Here is a 23273-nt window from a genome sequence, read left to right as displayed (position 1 = left end):
GTGCTCTAAACAATATTTGCTTTAATACTTATTGTGCAAAGGGTGTTTTTACTGAGGTCAGATTTTGAAATTTCCAGCTTTGCAAATGATCAAACAGGAGAGTAAAAATAAAGAATGCCTTTTTTCTTCCATACTGAGATGAATCAGAGATTCTTATTTCCTTTGCTTTGAATTTTTAATGAACGGCTTTAGAATCTGCTCTGTAGTCCTTTGTACTAATTGTAATAATTTGCTCTGTCATCCTATTGCATGCTCTGAAGTGACTTTTATTACTCTAGGATAAGAGTTAAGTAATGGATAAATGCTTTTATGTTAAAATAAGAACTGATGGGACTGTATTGTGGCACTAGCAAAGGTTGTTATCAGATGTTTGCTACAGTATCTATAGAAAGTCTTGCCACTCCCATGACTGAAGCATGTTTTGTAAACTTCCATAAGCATGTATATTTTACTAGAACAAAATACAGTTTCTAGCACATTTTGATATTACAAGCTGTCTCGGGTGAATCATAGGCAAGGCTAATTAATTATTCAAAATGGTTTTAACATTTACAGATATATAAAGTCTGTAACCTAGATTCAAATGCTATAAGGACAATGAGCTTCCTTGGTTACTGGTAATTTAGAAATAGAATGCTGGGCTGCCAGGCTTTGTTAGCAAAGGCGCTGGAGACAGCCAAACCCAATAATCTCATGGAAGTATGGTTTATTTAGTACCATAAATCAGGCCCACAGATTGGTCCTGAAAAGAGAATATTACAGCAATTGGTCCATTAATAAGGTTTGGGATGTATTGTCAACAACTGCACTGAAACTTTTAGCTATAAGATACTGGAGGATGAAACCAATTTCAATAGCGAACAAAAAATGGGAAATGTCAGAAGAAAATTGTTTGCAGTTGAAATAGATAGCAGGGGAAATATTTCTACTCTAGCTCAGAAATCTGCAACTTTATTTTTGAATATCTGCTCCGTAGATTGCTTACTGTGTTGTACCGTATTTACTCGAATCTAAAGCTCACTTTTTTTGGCCAAATGACATTGTGAAAATTAAGGTGCACATCAGATTCAGTGGGGCATTAGACTAGAGTAAATACGGTACTAAAGACAAAACATACTTCTTATGCCCTGTTTTTGCAGTGGTCTGGTTGTATCATGGTTCTACTATTGAGGTTGTGTGTTGTGCCTTAGCACTCATGCCCTGATCCCCTCCTTCACTTTCTAATTTGTAATAACTTGTTCACTGTTGAATCCAAATCAGACAAACTATGCTTGCTTAGCATTACCACAAACCATAATTTGTGCACCAGAATCCCAAGCCCATTGCAAAGTGTACATTCCAACTGTGGCATGGAAACGAACTATGGATTTCAGTAATGGTAACCATAGTTATTGTAAGTGAAGGAGGAAATTGGAGGGAAGAAACTGGAATAGCTGATCTGTTTGACAATATTATACTTGTTCAGTTGCTCCTTCATATTTATTAAGAAGCAAGGCACAGAACTGACCTGAAGACAATGTATGTAGTTATTCTAGGCTGATTTTGTGGCATCTATAAACAACCTCACACGACTTCTTGTTGTTCAGGAAATACTGTATGCTGCAGTACAAACTTGCTGGAACCCCAACATGCTGGAGAGCTGTATTAGGTACAAAAAGCAGGACACGTGCTTAAAATATCCCAAAACTTCAAAATTTAACTTTTGCCCCTCCTAAATACCTCAAGTATTACTTCATATATCTCTAGCACTTAGTTTTTGAGAAATGGCCTTTACATAGAAATATATAGAAAGCTGCCTTATACCCAGAGTCAGATCTGGCCCATCTAACTTATGGTTACCAGACGTCCCTGTTTCCCGGGGACAGTTCCTGGATTTACAAAGCTGTCCCCGGACAAAATCTGTCCCCGGAATGTCTCCAGTTTTCATTTAATGCCCCTGGATTGATATTTTAAGTGTTATAGATTTATTAGGGAATGAATGTTGCGTGATTGGTTCAATGGCACAAGACGCATCATATGGGGACTTCTGGTGAGGCAAAATGGTGGGTGCCATGGCAGCAAGCAGCTCCTGAAGCCAGCCAGAACCAACTGCGCTACCAGTCTGGCTACGAGCTGCTGAGACTGCTGCTGCCACTACAACAGCTGAGGGGGAACCAGGGTGCCTGGCTTGTCAACTGGGAACCGCTGATCCTCCCCCCTGCAACCCAAATCGAGTTAGGAGCGAGAGCGCCTGGGCGACTGCCCAGCGGCGCTCCTGGCCAGGAAAACCCGGAGCCGACACGAGGAGGAGGAGAGGAGAAGAAGGAAGAGAGAGAAAGAGGAAGGAGAAAAAAGAGGGGAGCCCTGACCTTGCTGTGCCTCCACCGCTGAGGAGTGGTAGGAAAGCACCGGGAGGGCAAGGACATGTGACCAAGCCCAGGACCGACCTGAACCTACTCCACGGCAGCTAGCACTCCAAGAGAGCAGGCCGGGGCCCAGAGGAAGGCTGCACGACAGAGGAGATCACAGAAGAGATTACTTTTTTAAAAAAACTTTTTAAAAAAACTTTTTTCTTTCTCTTTTTTTAAAAAAAGTGTCCTCAGATTCTTTGAAAAAAATCTGGTAACCTTAATCTAAGTAGCAGTTGCTCTCCAGGGTTCCAGGCAAGAGTTTTTTCTAGCTTTACCTGAGGCTATCGGGGGGGGGGGGGGTTTGAACCAGAGACCTTTTTGCATGTTCTCTGCCACTGAGCTGTGGCTCTTTCTTTTAGTACGCATGATTGAGTTTCAGAGCATGAAGTCTCCCGTTTCATTTTGAAATGTGATATAGTACTCATAAAGGAGAAAATGACTGCAGTACAATACAAAAGGTTCTTATTGTCCAGCTTGGTGGATCTCCATGCATTTTGAATGCTCATTTTTCTATGGCTGCGTTTGAGTGTTAAAACCAAAATCATAAGCTTCAGATGCTTATAAAAGTTGTACTCCTAATGAAGAGCACTGCCCATTTGTTTGCCTCCAAGTCTACAGGGCCCTCATCTATACTCCAAGAATTCTCAAAGGTTAGGGGAACATTTTAGGCACCTGGTGTGAATGCAATACAAAGTCAAACCATGGCATAGCATGAAAGAGTTGGTTCCCAAAGTAAAGACAAATGACCCTAGGTTCAGCTGTAACCTGGACATTTGGTTGATCATGCTTAAGCTATGGTTTGTCTCAGCGTTAAATGTGAACCTGGCCATAGCTTGTATCAGTAAAACTTGGATATGCCACTCACTAAAAGGTATGTTTAGGTTTTATATCTCTTAGTGACAGCTAGAGGTCTTGTTCATCGTTTTGTGCAACCATAAATGCACAGGTCCCACATGAAATGAAAGTCAGTAGGTTCTTTGCATTGCATTGTTTGAGCAGTGAAAGACAGCAAGCCTGGATTCAGACTTAACAATAAACCATAGTTTATCATGAGGATGAATCTTCATAGGGTTTAGAATCGTGTGTTCCCATTTCCTCTTTCTTTACATTCACGAAGGGGAGCTGTTACGAAGCAGAAGTTTTCATTTTCCTGTAATGTCCAAACTTGGGGAACCATAGTTTGTTTTAACTATGATCACCTAAAGGAAGTAAGGATCAGATGACTAAAAATTGGCAAGGATTCAGAGGGTTGCATTTTGCCTACTACAGTATATGTACATGAAGGGCTTTTCAGACCTTTTTTGCTGGAGTCTCTTCAGGTGAGGTGCAAGATCAAGGGACATAATAGTACTGTTTTGCTCTGCATTGATCAGACCGTACCTGGAGTACTTTGTCCAGTTCTGGGCACCACAATTTAAGGATACTGACAAGCTGGAATGTGCAGAGGTGGGGGACCCAAGATTTTAAAGGGTCTGGAAATCAAGCCTTATGAGAAACGGTTGAAGGAGCTGGCTATGTTTAGCCTGGAAAAGAGGAAACACAGAGGAGTATGATACACATCTTTACTTATCTAAAGAACTCACATGGATGATGGTGCGAACTTGTATTCATCAGGAAGAACATTCTGACGGTAAGAGCTGTCCAACAGTGGAACTGAGTCCCTTGAAAGGTGGTGGACTCTCCTCCTATTCCATGGAGGTTTTTAAGAAGAGGTTGGATAGTCACCTGACGTGGATGCTTTAGTTGACATTCCTGCATTGCAGAGGGTTGGACTAGATGACCCATTGTGCCCTTGCAACTCTACAATTCTATGATTGTATAGGAAGCCACTCTCCTCTGAGTCCTGGGCTTTATAGACTCGTCTACCCATGCAATTTCTGAAAGCAAAGGGGCACATAGGCTGCCAGATGTGAAATATATTGACATTATTTTCAACTCACCCACCCCATTATGTAACCGTTGTCTCTCTGTGTCCTTATCCACACTTCCGTTTGCCCCACCGCTTTCCCCCAGGAAAACCAGCGGTTTAGCTCTGAATCGGAGCAAATGGCAATGGGTTTTCTGTGGATTGCCGTCAGTTCTGATTTATTGCTAAAGAGTGTTGGGATACTGCCAGGGAGATAAAGCCCATCATGGCCCCCACGTCGCCTCCGGACGATCCATCGATCTCCAGTAGATACAGTATCAGCAATTAGCGACACGAGCTCCAGAAAATAGCTTGCCACATTCCAGAGTTGATGCACGCTCTATCAGCAGAATTTGCACAGCGAAAGATGCACGCAGGAGAGCATTATTTAGAAGTTTATTCAGCGTCGGTCAGAACAAAGAAAAAACATGACTGCCTGCTTGCGTGTTCAGGCACAGAGAGAGAGAGAGACAACAGCTCTATCAAAACAGAAACATCCTGTGAACAGGAAATATGCAGACTCTGTGACTCAAACATCCTGCTCCCTTTTAAGGTGGAACAGAAATATCCTTTCCAAGGGAAAGTGGTGAGGAAAAGCAAAACCACTGGGACTCTTGCCTAGAAAGCACAGTACAAGTGGAAAACCCCTTGGAAACATGCTTTCTAGGCATGAGAGAAGCTGGTGTGGATGAGCCCTCTTATCCCTCGCTTTCTCTCTCTCCCTGCCTTCTGTTTTTCTTCATACCCCTCCTTTTCAAAAAGAAAAGGAGACATTGTCCTGCACTTTAGGATCCCTGCACACCAATTTAGTATGAGATGGTTCTTCAGCAGAGGTGTGAGATCTTTTCCCAGTGTTTTTGTCTCCAACCCATGGCTGCCTTTTACAGTTACCACTGTGCAGTAGTGTACATATAACCTTTGTGCTGATCTACGTCAATATATAAAGCTCTGGTTGTCCAAATAGTTAGGTTGTTTCCTGCCTTCAGATATTCAGCTGTGAGATTTCTCAGTATGTGATTCACAGTGTGTGCATTTAAAGAGGTATTCAGATACTCAGCTGTGAGATTTCCCAATATGCCATTCACAGTGTGTATTTAAAGAAATGTGAAAAAAGCAGAATGATTGTGCATGCATGCATGTGCAAAGCACTGAACATGCTTTCTGTACGTGAGACATTGCCAAAAGATGAGGAATCTCTCAGCTGACTCTAAGATGCCTGGACTAGCTTTTGAAAACAACCACCCAGTCACCTGAACATTTAATGTTTGTGTGGGTTGTATTTGCTAAGGCCCATTGGAGCAGTCATTATTATTGTCTGTCAAACAGCTGAAGAGCACTTACTAAGAACATCAAAATAATTCTCCATGCAGCCAAGAATTGACTGTGGACATCCTAAGCTAGAACTTCACCAAAGGTATATCTCTTATGCTTATTCATGAAGGACCCTCTACTTATCTGGAATTGCTGGAGAAATAAACACTGGTGCTTTTTGTGCATTATCCAGAGTTTGCAGCACAAGACAACTTCAAATATTTTCACTAGTGCATAGGTAATCCTATTTTCTTGCATTTGATGGGGGTATTTGGTACATTTGTTTCCCACCTTTCTTTTAACTAGCGCAGTGCACAAACCTTGTTCTACCACCTCATTGGGATAGGCATCACCACCTGCCATCATTGTAGGGGTGCTAGTGCCCTTGCAGGAGCCTGGTGCTGATTGCACTGTTGATGGTGGTGTTTCTGCTCACCACTGTGGAGGGCGGGCATTTTGCCATGGCGCTCTCAAAGTTAGAGCCTACAGTGATCCTAATGTGAAATATGATAGGTTTCTTCATGATAGATTTAGGTCACCCAGGGAACTTAATAGGTGAGTGAGGATTTAAATTTGGGTCTCCCCCGTTTAAATCTGACACACAAAGGTCTGACGCAAGTCATATATTTTTATTTTTATTTTAAATTGCCTTTTCACTTTTAGCACAAGCTTCTACTTTCCCTGTGCTGCGGAGTCCAAATAAATTGGTGTTGGTTGGGCTTTCAAAACCTGCTGTTTGCTTTCCAGTCCAACACTGAATGCTTGTGCCCTTTATATTCAGCATTATTATGGTATGCTCTGAAGTGCAAATGCAAGATTTTTCCAGATAAATTCGTCTCAGTGTGGAGCAAAGCTGGAGATGTTGCTGATTAAATTTAGGACAGCAGAACAGAGCACACTGTGGCTGAAAGATCAAATGAAAATGCTCTGTTGCTTAATGATGCCATTTGCTTGGCTGGTTAAATAAATAAACAAATGGTAGGCCTGGAACAGAGGCGGGAGAAGGAGAAACCACAAGGAAGAATAGATCAGTGAGTGACACTCAGGTCTCAGCAGGGTGTCTTTTTCTCAGCTGTTTGTCCCCCCCCCCCCCCCGTGCCAACCCTGAAATTAAAAATGCATGTAAACGTGAATGTTTTCCAAACATTCCTTACAGAGAGATTCACTTGGACAAGAAAATAAAGTACCAAGAAAGGCAAAGGCATGATGGAACTAAAGAGGTGCAGTGCTAGGCCAAGCAGCTGGGTCATGGCAGTCCAATGTTTCATACTGGGCTGCCCAGTGCCTTGTTACGCAGTGGGCCAAAATTCAGTGCTCCCACCAATCCTCATGCTACCTTGCTACCCTGGTAGTTCTTGAAAAAAGAAAAGTCTACCAAGCAAGTTTTGCAAGCACACCGGGCTCCAAAACCTCCCGTGCTGTTGGTGTGGGAACATCACATCCCTGAGGCATTTTATTCACAAGTTTAATATGGCTCCACACACTAACCATGATAAGTTCCTTGCAGAACTGAAGCGGGACCAAGCAACAAATAAAAGCGTGTTCCTGGCAGTCCCAAGTTAGCCTAAGAGCATCCTGGCTGGATTCTTCAGGAAATACCTTCCAATTAACACCCAGCTCCTGAGAATCTTTTTGGTTGTATTAAGTCCTTATTAGTAATTTTCCTAGTAGCAAATAATTTCTGGTCTATAGGTTTTGCAACATCTTGGCTTTGTGAAAAACTCCTTATGTTTGGAAACCAAATGGGTGCATTTAGAACAAACCTTTTTTGTGAAGTTTTCTAGGTTGAATTTTTGTCCCATTGAATAAAAATATTCTGAACAGTCCATATATGGTGTATTTGGTTCATCTTTCCAAACAATTAGAAAATCATCCCTTATTCAGTAAATTCTGGGCTTATGGGTAATGTTTAAATGAACGCTTTGCAATTGATTTTAAGGGGTGCATTGCCGATAACTTTAAGCTCTACAGAATTAATGATGTATATGAATGATGTATGTTGGCCATAAGCCCAGCATCCTTCTGTCAAAGAGAAACAAGTTCAGCTTCTTGCTGTATGTTCCCATGTAGGTACAGTCTGTGCCTGTGCAAGCTTAAAATGTAATTGGGGCACACTTTGGCTGGGATTCAAAATGCTGATAAAGCATCTTTCTTTAACTGAAGAAACCTTGAAGAAAAAGCATAGGCAATCCACTTTTTCAGATTTTTTTACAGCAATCATGAGGGAAGGAAACTTATTTTAAAATAACATTTGGCCTTTTTCAGCATGCAGATTCTCCACTTGCGCTGCAGAGAAGGGAGAAATTCCAGAGATAATATATCTTACAAAATTCCTTTTACTGCCTTTATCTCATAATTCAGGGCCTTTAGCTAAGAGTCATGTTATGCTAAATGGTAAATTACACTTACAGTAGGGCACAAGTGTATTAGGGGGAATCAGTAACTGGACAGAGACCAGTGCCTAGAATAAAAGAATGTACAACTTATTACGAAAGACAACGATAGTTTAAACTATAGGTTGTTGCAGGATAAAAAGGATGATCCAAGCTGGACTGGCAACTTTGGGATCAAATCTACGAGATGGTAGAGACTGGAGGGATCGGTTTAACAAAATGTTAAACCACCGAGCATTGCTGGGTGGTTTACAGTATAAAAACACAGAAAAACATAACAAAGTAAAAAACAAAATACATTCTTGGGTTAAACACATTTTTTGGGAATTATGGTAAGTTTTGTTAAGTAAAATAAATGAACAAACGGATATACTGTAGTGTTTTTTTACAGTATATTTTTTACATTTTATACATAGAGAATTGGATGAATTGTCAGCCTAGTAGCCCATTGAAACTTACAAGATATCAAAAAAAACGTACAAGGATTTCTGTGCTAAGTGTTTTCACAGTTGGGGTTTTTTATAATGTAATATAAACATTCAGAAATATCATACTCCATTTGCAGCTGGAAGCAGTACAGTCCACTCTTCCCTCTCATTCTGGTGCATGTGTAGACCATACTACAGTTTCCACATGTAAAGGAGCACACTGTGTCTATCCTGTAGAAGAATCTTCAGAACAGGGAGAACAACAAAAAGACAAAAATGTGAAAAACACCGGATGCCACAAAGCAAGATAACATCAGCTTGTTTTGGAAAACATTGAACTGCTGGCATCAAGGAGGATGGCTGCTTCACACCATGTGTGTAATATTATATTCTATACAGTGGTGCCCCGCAAGACGAATGCCTCGCAAGACGGAAAACTCGCTAGACGAAAGTTTTCCGTTTTGGAGGTGCTTCGCAAAACGAATTTCCTATGGGCTTGCTTCGCAAGACGAAAATGTCTTGCGAGTTCCTGCGGGTTTTTTCCCCTCCCCCCCCTTTTTCTAAGCCTCTAAGCCGCTTATCTGCTTATCCGCTAAGCTGATAAGCCGCTAATAGCGCTAAGCCGCTAAGCCGTCAATGGGCTTGCTTCGCAAGACGAAAAAAACGCTAGAGGAAGAGACTCGCGGAACGGATTCTTTTCGTCTTGCGAGGCACCACTGTATTATACTATGACCCTTTGACCTTTAATTAATGCCAATCCTTCAGGCTGGGAGTCACATTAAAATGCATTTTTCCAGTACATGTGTTGTGTGCATGCAGTGATAGTGGCTAGCTTGAAGCCATTGTGTGAGCACATTTATTTATTTATTTATTTATTTATTTACATTTCTCTGCCAATACACTCCCAAGTGGTTTGCAAGCCAAAATAATGGTTAGTTTAAAATCTAATAATTGGAGGGTAGGGGGGGCATGATAAGCAAATGCAGATAGCAACTCATGCATAAGACCTCAGATAATATAATTGGGGCAGGAGACAGTTCTGAGTGAAGAAAAGCCAAATGTCAGATAATATTAGATAGACTGTTGGAGGGGGTCTTGATAGAGGGGGCTGTTGGTCAGAAACAGTTCTGTGAAAACTTTCAGTGCAGTAGCCATGTTTAGGGCCAAGAATTACATGTACACTTGCAGAAGTGACATGGTGTTACATGTATATGTGTTAAATTGCACATAGCTGGCAGGTGCTCTCAGAATTGGGGATACAACCTATGGGGAGGGAGGTGTTAACCAATTATTCCTCTGATACTGTTTCAATGAAAAGCCCTTCCCAAGCTGGTCTTTGGCACAGGTGAGGTAAAGGTAGAGACCCCTGACCTTTAGGTCCAGTCGTGACCGACTCTGGGGTTGCGGCGCTCATCTCGCTTTATTGGCCGAGGGAGCCAGCATACAGCTTCCAGGTCATGTGGCCAGCATGACTAAGCCGCTTCTGGAGAACCAGAGCAGCGCATGGAAACGCCATTTGCCTTCCCGCCGGAGCGGTACCTATTTATCTACTTGCACTTTGACGTGCTGTCGAACTGCTAGGTTGGCAGGAGCAGGGACCGAGCAACAGAGGTTCACCCCGTCACGGGGATTCGAACTGCTGACCTTCTGATTGGCAAGTCCTAGGCTCTGTGGTTTAACCCACAGTGCCACCCGCGTCCCTCCCCTTTGGCACAGGAGGAAACTCCTATTGGCGACTCCAATAGAAGTTGAGTATCAGAAGCTTCTCACCTCTCTATTCCATGCTTGACAAAGGTTTTCCTTTTCCACTGCTCTTAAAGACACAGGCGCCCTGCCCTTTAACCTGACATTTGTGTTGCAAATTAATTTTAAGGTCAAACTCTAGAATATATCTTGTCTACTTAAAATAGTTAAAACTGATGTGTTACCAATTTGTAAGGACACACAGCCATCAGTATTTAATATTATGAGTTTTATGGGGCGGCTAGTGTTCTGCCACTTCCATTTCAATTTCACTTTAGGCACTGCATTGAGCCTTGGTCCGTGAAAGCTTGATATTTTCTACTTTATTAGTGACAGTGCATGACAGATTTATAAGCAAAACCAAGTCCCTGAATGTCTATTGGCTCATGTTTCCTGATAATTGAGGCCTGCCTTCATCCAGTTGTAGTTTAAACCAGCAGGTGCTGATTAAAATGTAAGTTTTGTAAGTTCGTTTTCTTTGGGATCAGGACATTTGGCTTTCTTTTTAGGAATGTTTAGAGCATTGTTTCCCAGTGACAGCTAAATTAAATATCAAAGTTAATACTCAGCTTTCTTTAAAAAATGACTGTGAATTGTCATAAGAAGAACCCTGCAATATTAGATCCATCTAGTCCACTGTTCTCTTTACCACAATGGCCCATATTCCTTTGAGAAGACCAGAAGCTACAGTTGACATCTAACTTCAGAATGTGGGAAATAAACAGGGGGATGGATCCAGACTCAGCTGTCTCTTAGGCCTCTTTGATATCAATTGGACTTAAATTTTGACAAGTTTTCAGAATGCTGTCAATGAGATCTAAATTGAACTAATTCTTCCAACCCATAGTGTTGATTTCAATTTAACGGCTTCTGTTTTATTTCTTCTACAGACAATTGAACAGTTGCATAACATAAAGAGAATGGAGGCGCAGAGACTTCCTTGTCCTCCGGCGTCACTAAAAGATCAGCCAGTTCAGCTCTCTTGCCTTCAAGCAGTGCCAGCAGCATCAAATCTCTCACTGAGTCCGGTGGTCCTTCAGCCAGAACAAGGTGTCTCCCAGACTATATATCTGAAAGCCCTTACCATACCACTTTATCAACCTACCCAGGCAGAATGTCATCATCCAAACAACAGACTGCCCACAGGCCGAACCAGTATCAACTTAGACAGCACTAATATGCCTTTAATCGTAAGCCCAGTTTTACATTCAGAGGGGACAGATCAACTTCAGGCAGTCATTCAAAAGCAACCTAGGACAATAAATATAATTAGTGGTTTATCGGTTTTGCCACAAAATCCTTCTCCGTGCGTGCCACTTGGAAGCCCAGGGAAATCCAAAAGTGCTGGGAAGTACCTCTGTAAACATTGTGGCCGTGATTGCCTAAAACCAAGTGTTCTTGAGAAACACATGCGCTCACATACAGGTGAGAGACCTTTTCCGTGTACTACGTGTGGCATTGCATTTAAAACTCAAAGCAATCTGTATAAACATAGGAGATCCCAAACACATGTAAACAATGCCAGGCAGCCCTCAGAATCTGACAACAGTAGTACATTAGAAGAGAATGAGAAGGTGTCTGAAAGTGTTGGAGCTCTCCAGACAACAAAAGCCAATGATAGAAACTGTGACCAGCCAAGGACAGTGATTAAACAAGCCATTTCGGAGTCCACTGATGTGTTAACTAGGGAGAAGCACCTTCCTGATGCTTCTTTGCCACCAGTGAATGCTTTATTCCTTGGATCTGAAAACCAGTGGATGACAGCGGACAATTATCATGGAGGGCTAAATCAGAATGCCCTTGAGAAAGAGACCATGAAAGATCCATTGAATTCGCTCCAGAGAAGAAAGATCCAGGAGCAAAGGTCTCCAACTGTCAGTAAGCACAGTCCTCTACAGAGGCAGCAAGCCACGTACTCGGAGAAGCTATGGGACAGCAGATCTCCAGACTACAAGCTGAAGAAATGTGAAAGCACTGACTCGGGATACCTGTCACGCTCTGATAGTGTGGAACAGCAGATGCTGTCTCCCAGCCCTCTGCACAGTCTTTGTGAGCACAGCATAGAGTCAGAAAGTGATACAGCCATTAGCAACCTCAGGTACCCAGCAGGAAATAGCTCAAAAGTAGATTTGGCTGAGAAAGCACCAGGAGCCTTAACATTTGAGAAAAAGAAATTGGAGGAGCATATCTCAAAGCTAATATCTCAAAATAAAGCTGTGGTGGATGACACCCAACTGGACAATGTTAGACCCAGGAAAACAGTCCTGTCCAAGCAGGGCAGCATTGACTTGCCGATGCCTTATACGTATAAAGACTCGTTCCATTTTGACATACGGCCTGTTGACATAAACAGAAAAAAGAATCTTTCTCTGTTCTCAGCCAAGTCTATATTCACACCTGTGGAAAAATCAAAGCCATTGTTTTTTCACTCGGTCCCCACTCAGTTCTCTACGACAATTGATTGCGTGCCTGTTACCAGAAGTAACTCTTTGCCTTTTGTTGAGAGTACTAGGAGGGTACAGGATCAAATAGATAGTTCAAAATTAACTTCTTTCGCTAGAATGTCCCCAAACACAAGTTTTTCTGGTTTATTGCATAGCAACAACTTTGCTGCAAGTACAGCAGGCTTTCCTAACAGCCACCCCCGAGCACTTGTCAGGCAGGTGGCAGTAGATGACTTAATGCTAAGTAACGTGATTGAATCTTCATCTTCTTCGGAAGAGATGAAAGGCACTAAAAAGCCTGGAGCTGGGGGGGAAGGAGCAAACGCAAAGCATAAGAAACCCAGTCAAAGGAAATTTAAAATGTTCTCTCAGGAAAAATGGCAGGTTTATGGGGATGAGACATTTAAGAAAATCTACCAGAAAATGAAAAGCAGTCAAATGACCAAGAAACCAAAGGAAAATAAGACAGATGCTTCAAGCATCCATTTGGATGCCAAGGAAACAACGAGTCAGGAGGGAGTTACTCTGCCAAGAGAAGGCAGAAGCAACACAATGGTAGCCATTTCGGCAAAACTGAATACTGAAGAATTGAAAGGCCATTCTATCAGTAGTCCTATATTGCAATGTGTTTCCTTACAGGAGAGTTCAAGGAGCTTTGCAGAATCAATGGAAACATCAAATACTGTCAGTGATTGTGAACACAGTGATATGACTAAAACACTTCTTGAACACAGATGCAAAGAATTGGGTGTTTCAGAGGAAGACTCAAATAGCAACACTCAGGTCCAGCCTTTAAGTACCAGTTGTGAACTGAAGTTCCCACTTCAGCAAGCCACAGATCAAGAGACTGTTACCTCATTAAACACTGCTAGCTTGCATAATACTGGCTCAGAGGAGACAATTATACAAGAGGAATTTATTAAACTTTTGCCCCCATTACATGATGATATTTTGACCTGCAAAGGAGAAGATACTGGTGGAAAAGAAAGCTTTCAACTTAAGCAGGGGGGCTTAGCACCACACCAGTGTGACAGCAGTGAGCCAGTGCAGGCACTGCAAAAGTTACCCTCAGAGAGAAAAAAGTTAAAAGTGGATAAACTGAAGAGCAAAGAAAATACAAAACTAAAAGTCAGTATTGGTCACAGCAGCTCAGAAGAGAGAACTGTGAAACCGCTAGACCATTACAAACTTCTTAATATGGTTGCTCCAGTATCAGTAAGTCACTCAGTTAAAGGAGAAAAGCAGACAGGAACAGTAGGAGTAAATGCATCAGGTGGCAACATGGAATATGAGGAAGCGGTCAAATATCCCATAATGGTTTCTAATAATAAGGGTGATGTTGCTAATCTCACTGATGAAGCAAGTGTACCAGCGTTTTCATTTTCTGAACAACTCAAGGCTGGGATAAAAAAGGAGCACACCCGCAATTCATCTGCTTTACAAAAACTGACAGAAAACCCATGTCTGATGATAACGGGGACAGAAATGTTATATCAGAGTGGAGATACAGCACCACCCGACACACAGCATATAGTAGTTGATCAAGCAGCTCCACATCTAAAGAAAAATGAATTTCTCCCAAAGTATATCCTAAAATGTGCACAAGAAGCGAATAGTACAGACATGCCATTAATTCTAGCAGGAGTGTCAAAGGAAATGCCCTGTATTTCACTGCCCTGCACGTCAACTAACTCCTCTTCCCTTGCCAGTAACAATAGATCAGTTGGAACCAGCTCCACAGATGTATTTTTGTGCCCTTTTCAATTGGAACTGAGTCATCCGAACAGAACAAAAGAGCTAAAAGGGGAAGTACATACAACGCTGAAGTCTCTGGTAGTTTGCTCACCAGCTATCCTAGAAACCACCAGCATCACAACTAGGTTGGACAGAAGATGCCATCTTCAGAATGTCAGGCAGAAGGAGAAGACGAAAGATGAGGGGAAAGGAGCCAATAACGGAGAGCATTTAGGTGATCAAAAGCTACCCCAGGAAGGGGATAGACGTGTGATCGTTTGTACATCACAGATGCCAGGGGGGAAAATATGCTTTACATCTATGTATAGAGGAGGGTTTCTTATATCTTCGGACATGACAGGGCAGAGTCCCGCCCTTCAGTTAATACACTCAGGGAACAGTTCGGTTCTATCTGTGTCTTCATTGGTGGAAAGGGCAGTTTTTTGTGGAAACACAGACACAAAAAACACGGAATGGCAGTCGGCTGTTAACCCTTTCCCAGGATTTCAAGATGTGCCCAGCTGTTCGGCCGATAGTTCCAAATGCCTTTGCCATTCCTCGGACACGCTTTATTGCCATGTGCTCTGCACCCAACAAAAGGAAGCCTGCACTCTGTCCCAATTAAGTGCAGTTTCTCGTGCGGGAAACTTGAAAGTTCCGAGCTTGAATATATCCTTCCCAACTCTAAATGCGGAGCCTCAGTTAACGTGGTGTTGCTTATCTAGAAACCTCCCTCTTCCTGTTGAGCAGATGGAGAAGAAATATTCTGCTTATTCTTCCCTGCATACCTGCAAAAATGAAAGCATGGTGTCAAAACGTAGTCTTTCCTTTTGCCAAATGAAAAGTACCAAGAAGGCTGCTAGCCAAGGCTTGACGGCTGGGACCCCCAAAGCACCACTCACTTGCTTTTCACAGAAGCAGCAGATGGAGAAGGTAATTCCTTTACTCCCTTCCTTCCCAAATAGAGGAATGTCACATTGTACCTAGAATAAAATGGAAGAATGGTGGTTAAGGAGCATGCTCAGATGTTTTCTTGTTAGTACTTAATACTAGCAGCGTATGATTGATTCGTACTCTGATATCCAAGGGCCATGGGGCCATCCATGACAAACACTGGTTGATGCTTTAAAACATGGGGGTGATCTCCTACCTTAATAGAGTTCTCAGTCACAGTTATGACATGCTTTCCATGGGTTGTAGTATCTAACTAAGAGGTTTTCAACCTTTTTGAGTCCACGGCTCCCTTGACCAACTACATTCTTTCTGCAGCACCCCTGTGGGGCTCAGGAGCCCAGTTATGTCACCCCTTGCCTGCATAACTGGCAGCATCTCACCCTCCTATGAACACCTTTCCTTGTGGAATATACCCTCAGCCTGCTCACTTCTTCCCCTCTACTTGGGAGTCCTCTGGGCACCTGCTGCTACCGTCCCTGATCTCTGAGCTCTCAGTGCTCTATATATGGGTTAAATTCTTCCATAATTTTGGTGGTTTAAAAAATTACATTTATCTTGCCATTTTGTTTTATTTTTATATTTGTAGCAGTGCTTTACAACAACTGGATTTGATGTGCTGTTAAAAGACATTCCAGAGGCAAAAGAGGCAAAAGAAAAGCTTAACAAAGTGAGAGGACTCTCAACCAATAAAGGAAAGAGAAGCCGTAAAAGGAAAAAAATGAAGATCAGTCAAAAACGGTGAGAAATATCGGGGTTAGCTTCAATCTAATAGAAAAATCATTTTCTCTGGATATATGTAGTATTCACAAACATGGCATGGTGGTAGCTCCAGATGTACTGTTCTTGATGTCTTTTTCTCTCAGAACAAAAGTGCATGTGTGTAACTCTGTGGGTAAAAGTTTCATTGATGGTGTTCTCGTTGCAACAGCAACTAAAATGTGAAAAACTGGACTTTGTACCTGGTCAGGGCTGGTCTTTCCTGATGTGGCTGCTTCGGGTGTTCCCCCACTGCCACCTCTGGAGAGGTTCCTGTGAGCTTCCTGAGACCATGGTAAACGAGGTGCTTCAGCAACCCCAATAAGCAAGGGAGCCATGCACAAGGCGGTACATTCCTATTTTGCCTCAGGTGGTGAAACGGGATGGGCTGCCCCTGGTCCTGGCTATTTATGATTATATTTGTCTCCGTAACTATTCTCTACTGGGACGCGGGTGGCGCTGTGGGTTAAACCACAGAGCCTAGGACTTGCTGATCAGAAGGTCGGCAGTTCGAATCCCCGCGACAGGGTGAGCTCCCATTGCTTGGCCGCTGCTCCTACCAACCTAGCAGTTCGAAAGCATGTCAAAGTGCAAGTAGATAAATAGGTACCTCTCTGGCGGGAAGATAAATGGCGTTTCCGTGCACTGCTCTGGTTCGCCAGAAGCGGCTTAGTCATTCTGGCCACATGACGCGGAAGCTGTACGCCGGCTCCCTCGGCCAATAAAGCGAGATGAGCGCCGCAACCCCAGAGTCGGCCATGACTGGACCTAATGGTCAGGGGTCCCTTTACCTTTAACTATTCTCTGGCTCCCCCGTGAAAACAAAATGACTGAGATTGTAAAGGAGAGAGAAGAAAGAGAGGTGACAAAGAAGGTGGGAGAGGAGATAGCAAATAATAGATGCCAAAGGAAGTACAGATGAAGTTATCTTCTGCTTTTATACCTCAGCATGGCTGATAAATCCTGAAATTTGACGAGCACTGTTTAATTGCAGTGCTCGTATAATGTTACATAAGAGCTGCCATAAAACACAATGTGATTAGCCTGAGTGTAGTCCTGAATCTCATATCTGTAGTAACATCAGATTAGACCACGCATGAAGTCACCCTTGCCATTTGCAATATGGTTAAAAGAAAACTGAATTAGGCCAAATGGTTTTTGGACGAGAATTTGCTTTCTGATCCTAACTGACTGAACTCAGACAAAACAGATGGTATCATCAAGAACACTTAAAGTGAAGAATACATATGGAGCCACATTGTGACTTAGAACAGTGTTTCCCAACCTTTTTTGGGCAAAGGCACACTTGTTTCATGAAAAAAATCTCGAGGCACACCACCATTAGAAAATGTTTAAAAAATTAACTCTGTGCCTATATTGACTATATATAAAGTAACTCTCTTTAATAGGAATCAAATAAACACAAATAAAGTATTTTATAATTACTTTATTATGAAATAGTAAGTAAACAGAAATATGAAAAATTATAAAATACTTTATTCAGTGAACCTGTGAGGGCCCGCCCTTTGCGGCAGCCGATTGGCTGCCGCCGTGGGCAGTGAATATTAATGATGTATCATTTTTGTGCTTCATGCTGTGGCCACAGACATGTGATCTGATGGTGAATTTGGGGTGACCCAATGCAAAAATCCTGAGAATCCCTGTGGATCCATGTTTTGTAACCACGTTTTTGCACCATTGCAGCCCCAGGCAACAGTGGGTGTGTGATTTTTGGGGGGCAGGCTGTAGCCATGGACATGCTATGTGATCTGATGGTGAATTTGGGGTGACCCAATGCAAAGATCCTGAGGATCCATGTGGATCCATGTTTTGTAACCACATTTTTGCACCACTGCAGCCCCAGGCAACAGTGGGTGCGTGATTTTTGGAGGGCAGGCTGTAGCCATGGACATGCTATGTGATCTGTTGGTGAATTTGGGGTGACCCAATGCAAAGATCCTGAGGATCCATGTGGATCCATGCTTTTAAACCACATTTTAAGTGGGGAGGGAAGGAAAAACACAGAACGGACAAGGAGCACGAGAGGGGTGTGCAGAGAAGCAGCTGGCTAAGAATGCAGGAGAGGGGTATAACGGGGAGGGAGGAAAGGAAGGCAAAAGTTTTCCCTCACCTACTCACCCAAGCCAGCCAGCTCGCACGCTCTCTCTCTCTCTCTCTCCCTCCTGCCTGCTTGCCTGGAGGGGAGGGGCTTTCCCTGCTCTTTGTTCCGTTTGAGCAAGCACAGCAAGGAAACAGAGGCGGGTGGGCAGTAAGACCCTGAGGCAAGTGCGGCTTGTGCTTGCTCAGCAGCTTCTTCACGGTGCTCCGCGGAACGGTGTTCTTCATCCCGGCGGCGGCGGCTCCCTCTCTTTCCTCTCAAGCAGAGCGGCCTTCCTGCTCCAGCCGCTCCTGCGCCTGAGGAGTTTCGAATCTGCCGCCGCGCGCAGGGTGACGTCACGGCCACCGCCGGGCCAATCCGCCTGCTCGGCCCCGCCTCCCTTCTTCTCGCCTCCCTCACGAGAGGAAGCGCCTCCCTCGCGCACGGCGGATGCAGCCTAAGCAGAGTCCCCTCTCGCTTAGAGCAGTGTTTCCCAAGCGGCACACGAGGCAACGTGTCGCGGCACACTAGTGTGCCGCGGAACACCGGTTGGGAAACACTGACTTAGAACACATGTTATGTGGCTACCCTTGTCCCAAGTAGAAGATTAGCTGGCATTTTTGGCATCATAGGCAACTAAGTTCAAGAAAGAGTTATGTGTGGGTTCGATTGGACACCAGATTTCAGTTTACAATAATGAAGCAAAACGTATGGGTCTTGAGGCCAAGTCTTCAGCAGGGGTAAATCGCCTCTTTGGTGACATTAACTGGATTAATGTTAAATTGCAGATATGCTTTCATGTGTGACATTATTGATTTCAAGATACTGGCAAGCACTATAGAACAAATAATGGCTTCATTACAAAACGGGAAAGGCAATTTTTTTCAGTATTTGTCATTTAAAGCATATTTTATCCTGCTTTTCAGTCATTTTAGAGTCTAAAAGATGAAAGCTGGAATGTTAAGAACCTGTTGTCTCATACAAAAGCCGCATAAGACTGATGACCCACAAGATGTATGCTTCCCACTCTTGTTTGATCTGCTTCTGTGAACTGTTGTCTTTCGGGGCTGGAATGTTGCTTAGAGCTGGAATCTCCATTTCAGCCACTAGGTTTCAGGGTGAACGTACTGCTGTACATTCCAATCTGTGCATGTCCCATAACTTCCTGCTGAAATCCAGTAACTTTTTATACCATACATGGTTGGGTTGGGTTTTTAAATTCCTGGTTCTGCTTTTTTTTTTTTTTTTTTTTTTGGCACTTCAGTGCAGGAGTTCCCCTGCAGATGGCAATAATGTGGTAACATTGGAGAAGCACCACAGAACGACTAATGAAGTAGAACCATGTGTGGATGGTCCAGTGTAGATCCATCACTAATGCACAGTTATTGCGTGGCATGTTGCAGAACACACCTGCACAAAAAGCACCAATCTGGAAGGGCCCTCCAATGCTTGTGATGAGATGTGCCCCTCGGAAAACAAGGTCATAAAGCATTCCAAAGACATAAACCTGTATATTTTACTTTGTAGATATAAGGGGAGTTATGGACATAGACACATTCTGCTGAAAACCAACAGACTGGGCAAGCAACGCTGGCCAGCAAACAGGCCCCTGGAGACCCCCAAAAGGTGTCCCAATTCCCACACATCTGACAGCCATGAACCTTGTGGAAAATGGTCCTGTCTTCCAACAGCCTCTCAAGGTAAGGTTAGCTCTCCTTGACTGCTACGACTTCTTCCTTCTTCCTCTTCTTCTTCTTCTTCATTTTATTTCTATACAGTGGTACTTCGGGTTACAGACGCTTCAGGTTACAGACTCCACTAACCCAGAAATAGTACCCCGGGTTAAGAATTTTGCTTCAGGATGAGAACAGAAATCACGCAGCGGCGGCAGCAGGTGGCGCCATTAGCTAAAGTGGTACCTCAGGTTAAGAACAGTTTCAGGTTAAGAACGGACCTCCAGAACCAATTAAGTTCTTAACCCAAGGTACCACTGTACTGCTTTATATTTTTAAGAAAAATCTCAAAGCAGTTGACAGAATATTAAAACATCAGTAAAACACCAATAACACAGTCAGAAGAATATCAAATATAGAGTATACAATCAAAGCAACATAATTAACAGAAAACTAAAATATTAGCTTAAAGATTTCAAAATAAAACATTACAAAGGAGGTCAACTACAGAACACATATTTAACACAAACAAAAGTAATAAAAAAAAATCTTAAACATTTCCAAAAAATAAATAAATTGCTAAGTGACGTCAAATATAAAACACACATTTAAAACAGCATGATTAACAAGAGAATAGAATAAGCATGACACGGCTGTTTGGCAGGCACAAAAAAATGGGGCAGAATAATCCAGTAGTTACGGTTTGTTGTCAGGCATAGCGATGTCCTTCTGGTCTCACCAGGAGCCTCTTTAGTGGAGCTGGGTGAGTCTGGACCCCACCCCCTGGCTGGATGGAAAGGGCCTTGCGGGGAGTGGCCTTCACGACTCACACCCAGGTGATGTCCCTCTGGTCTCACCAGGAGATAGTAACTGGAAGCACATCATTACTCCAGTCCAGCTGGATGGCTTGGTGACTGACCCCAGACTATTCTCAGGTCAAGTGCAGCTGCTCCTTACTGCTTCATGCATTCATGTGTACTACATGTGTTTGGGAAGGGCTCGTAGGTCAGTGGGAGAGTAGCTGCTTTAAATGCAGAAGGTCCAAGTTCAATCTCTCTCACAGACAGAGGCGGGGGGTACTCTGCCAGTGGTGCATGTCCCAGGGGTGTGTGCCAGCAGTAGGGAGCATCCGGGGGGTGTGTGTGCCTGCGGCGATGTCACCCCCCTCAGGGTTGGCACCCGGGGTGTACCGCACCCACCTCACTCTGCCTCTGCTCACAGAGGGATGCTGACTCCTGCTAAATACCTAGTTCTCTCTTCCTGTCAGCACAAGATTTTTCACTTGTGCAATAGGACTCCCCATGTGTTCCCTACACGCTTCCCAAATAAGCCTTGGAGGGTTGGGGAAACTCCTAGAATAGATTTAGGGGACAGGCAATGGCGATAAAAGCCCAGTGCGCAAGCTTAAATTGTTGTGCTGGTGGGAGGCTTACATAGCGCTGCATTGGATGGTCATGTTCAAGTGACATTCCTCCACAGCAATTTTCATGGCAGCTTCACTATCTTTTCCTCTTAATTCATGGCTCATAAGAAAGATAGCCCTGGCACAAATGGTTACATGCCACATTCTTAATTACGTCAAGTAAGCATGTAATAGAACATTTGCTCTTGGATGCAGGTGAAAATTTTGGAATATGCCAATTCTTGGCCATGCCGTCTTAAGTTGCCAGGTCTGTCACTGTATGTACTAACACTACACTGCTTAAAAGGGATGCACAAGTACAGTGGTACCTCGCAAGACGAATGCCTCTTAAGACGAAAAACTCGCAAGACGAAAGAGTTTTTCGTTTTTTGAGTTGCTTTGCAAGACAAATTTCCCTATGGGCTTGCTTCGCAAGACGAAAACGTCTTGCAAGTTTGTTTCCTTTGTCTTGCAAGTTTGTTTCCTTTTTCTTAAAACCGTGCATTCACTTTGAGGAGCAACTCATAGCACGCGGTGTGGTAGCCTTTTTTGAGGTTTTTGAAGGCTTTGGTGATTTTTGAAGCTTTCCCAAAGTCCGTGCTTCGCAAGACGAAAAAATCGCAAGACATAAAAACTCGCAGAACAAATTAATTTCGTCTTGCGAGGTACCACTGTATTCAGATTTGAAATGGCATGTCAAGGTGTCTGGTACCAGACAACCGATACCAAGACCGTGACAAATGTACTTGCATTAATTCTGAGTCAAGTTCAGAAGTACTTTAATTCCCATTGGGCCACATATGGTGCTAGTACAGGGATGGGGAACCTGTGTTCCTCCTGCTGTTGGACTACAACCCCCATCATTCCTCATCATTTACTGTGCTGGCTGGAGCTGATGGGAGTTGGGATTCAACAACACGTTGAGGGCCACAGGCTCTCCATCTCTATAGCAGTGAGACTTCATGTGTCCCAGGGTCCCCACTTAACACTGTCTGTCTTTGAATTAAAGCAGAGGCTTGGGGCAGTTTCCATTTCAGCACAGATTCTCCTTGCTTCCACATCTTTCCCTTTTTAATCATCTCTGTTTAGCTCTTTGGTACCGGTTTCCTTGGAGACATGAACTAGTAATTGCTGCACTAAGGAGTGTAAGCTGTTTTTCAAGGGATGAGTATCTACGAGGCCCAGCTTTTCTATTGCTAAAGGATCCAGCATTGCATTTGTTTCCCAGCCTTTCTCTTGATCATTTAGATTGAAACTATAAGGCTGACAGTATTACACAGGATGGATTTTACAATAACGTGCTTTCAGCTTCCATGGATGGAAGTATGAAAACATGGACTATAGAGCTGAGAATTATTACACCATTATTTCCATCATGTTTTAAAAAAGGGTATTAATAGGTTTAATCATACGTTCCCTGGTTACTTTGTTTCTGTGTGTTATTCCTTTGGGGCATTCCATTTTTCCTTCTCCGACTTCCAACTCATCTGTCATCTGTGATGGCTAAAAGGTACCATTCCCAGATGTGACAACTCCTTTCAAAGCATGACACATGTTTTTACTCCCCTTGTTCCTAATTCTGGACACTTTCACCCACATTTGCACTCCTCCCTGCTCCCAGCTTCCACTTCATTTACCTGTTGGTCTGCAATTCAGAATTCTCGTTCCTCTTCAACCAAACTCTTTGGCTGACTGAAATCTGATGCCCTTTTAAATGTGTTGTGGGAGGGGAGATTATTGGTTTGTGTTTGCATTTGTTCTTATTTTTATTATGTATTTTGTGTTTTTATATTGTAATTTTGAGTTGTGAACAGCCCTGAGATCTCAGGATGAAGGGTGGTATACAAATTTAATTGATGATGATGATGATGATGTTGCCATTGAAGTGCAGATAAATGTTGGCTTTGGACATGGTAAACTAAATTTGATAGCCCAGCCTGCCTCACAGAGATGTTTAAATACATTGATGTATTCCAAGACATCACAAGCAGTTAAGGTGGCAAAAACATCTACATAAATAAAGGTTTAAAATATTAAGCAA

At 43.1% G+C, this 23273-nt stretch overlaps 1 protein-coding gene across 12 annotated transcripts in view; it reads left to right on the top strand.

The window, feature by feature from the left end:
* Positions 1 to 23273, top strand: part of ZNF831 (zinc finger protein 831) — a 45811-nt gene that overhangs the window by 17478 nt on the left and 5060 nt on the right. For 10 of the 12 annotated variants that reach the window (XM_081867458.1, XM_081867453.1, XM_081867457.1 and 7 more), the window contains 3 exons: positions 11062 to 15282; positions 15890 to 16041; positions 19685 to 19857. In XM_081867458.1, coding sequence (XP_081723584.1) covers positions 11092 to 15282; positions 15890 to 16041; positions 19685 to 19857 — 4516 coding nt within the window. In that variant the 5' untranslated portion in view covers positions 11062 to 11091. Of the gene's footprint in view, positions 1 to 5737; positions 5846 to 11061; positions 15283 to 15889; positions 16042 to 19684; positions 19858 to 23273 lie in introns of those variants that run through there. The other 2 variants (XM_081867448.1, XM_081867450.1) reach the window with 2 other exon arrangements.

The sequence above is a fragment of the Podarcis erhardii genome, assembly GCF_964252035.2.
Source record: "Podarcis erhardii genome assembly, chromosome: 6".
NCBI lineage: Eukaryota > Metazoa > Chordata > Lepidosauria > Squamata > Lacertidae > Podarcis > Podarcis erhardii.
The sequence above is the reverse complement of the archived record's forward strand: the minus strand, read 5'-3'. Positions and strand labels throughout refer to the sequence as shown.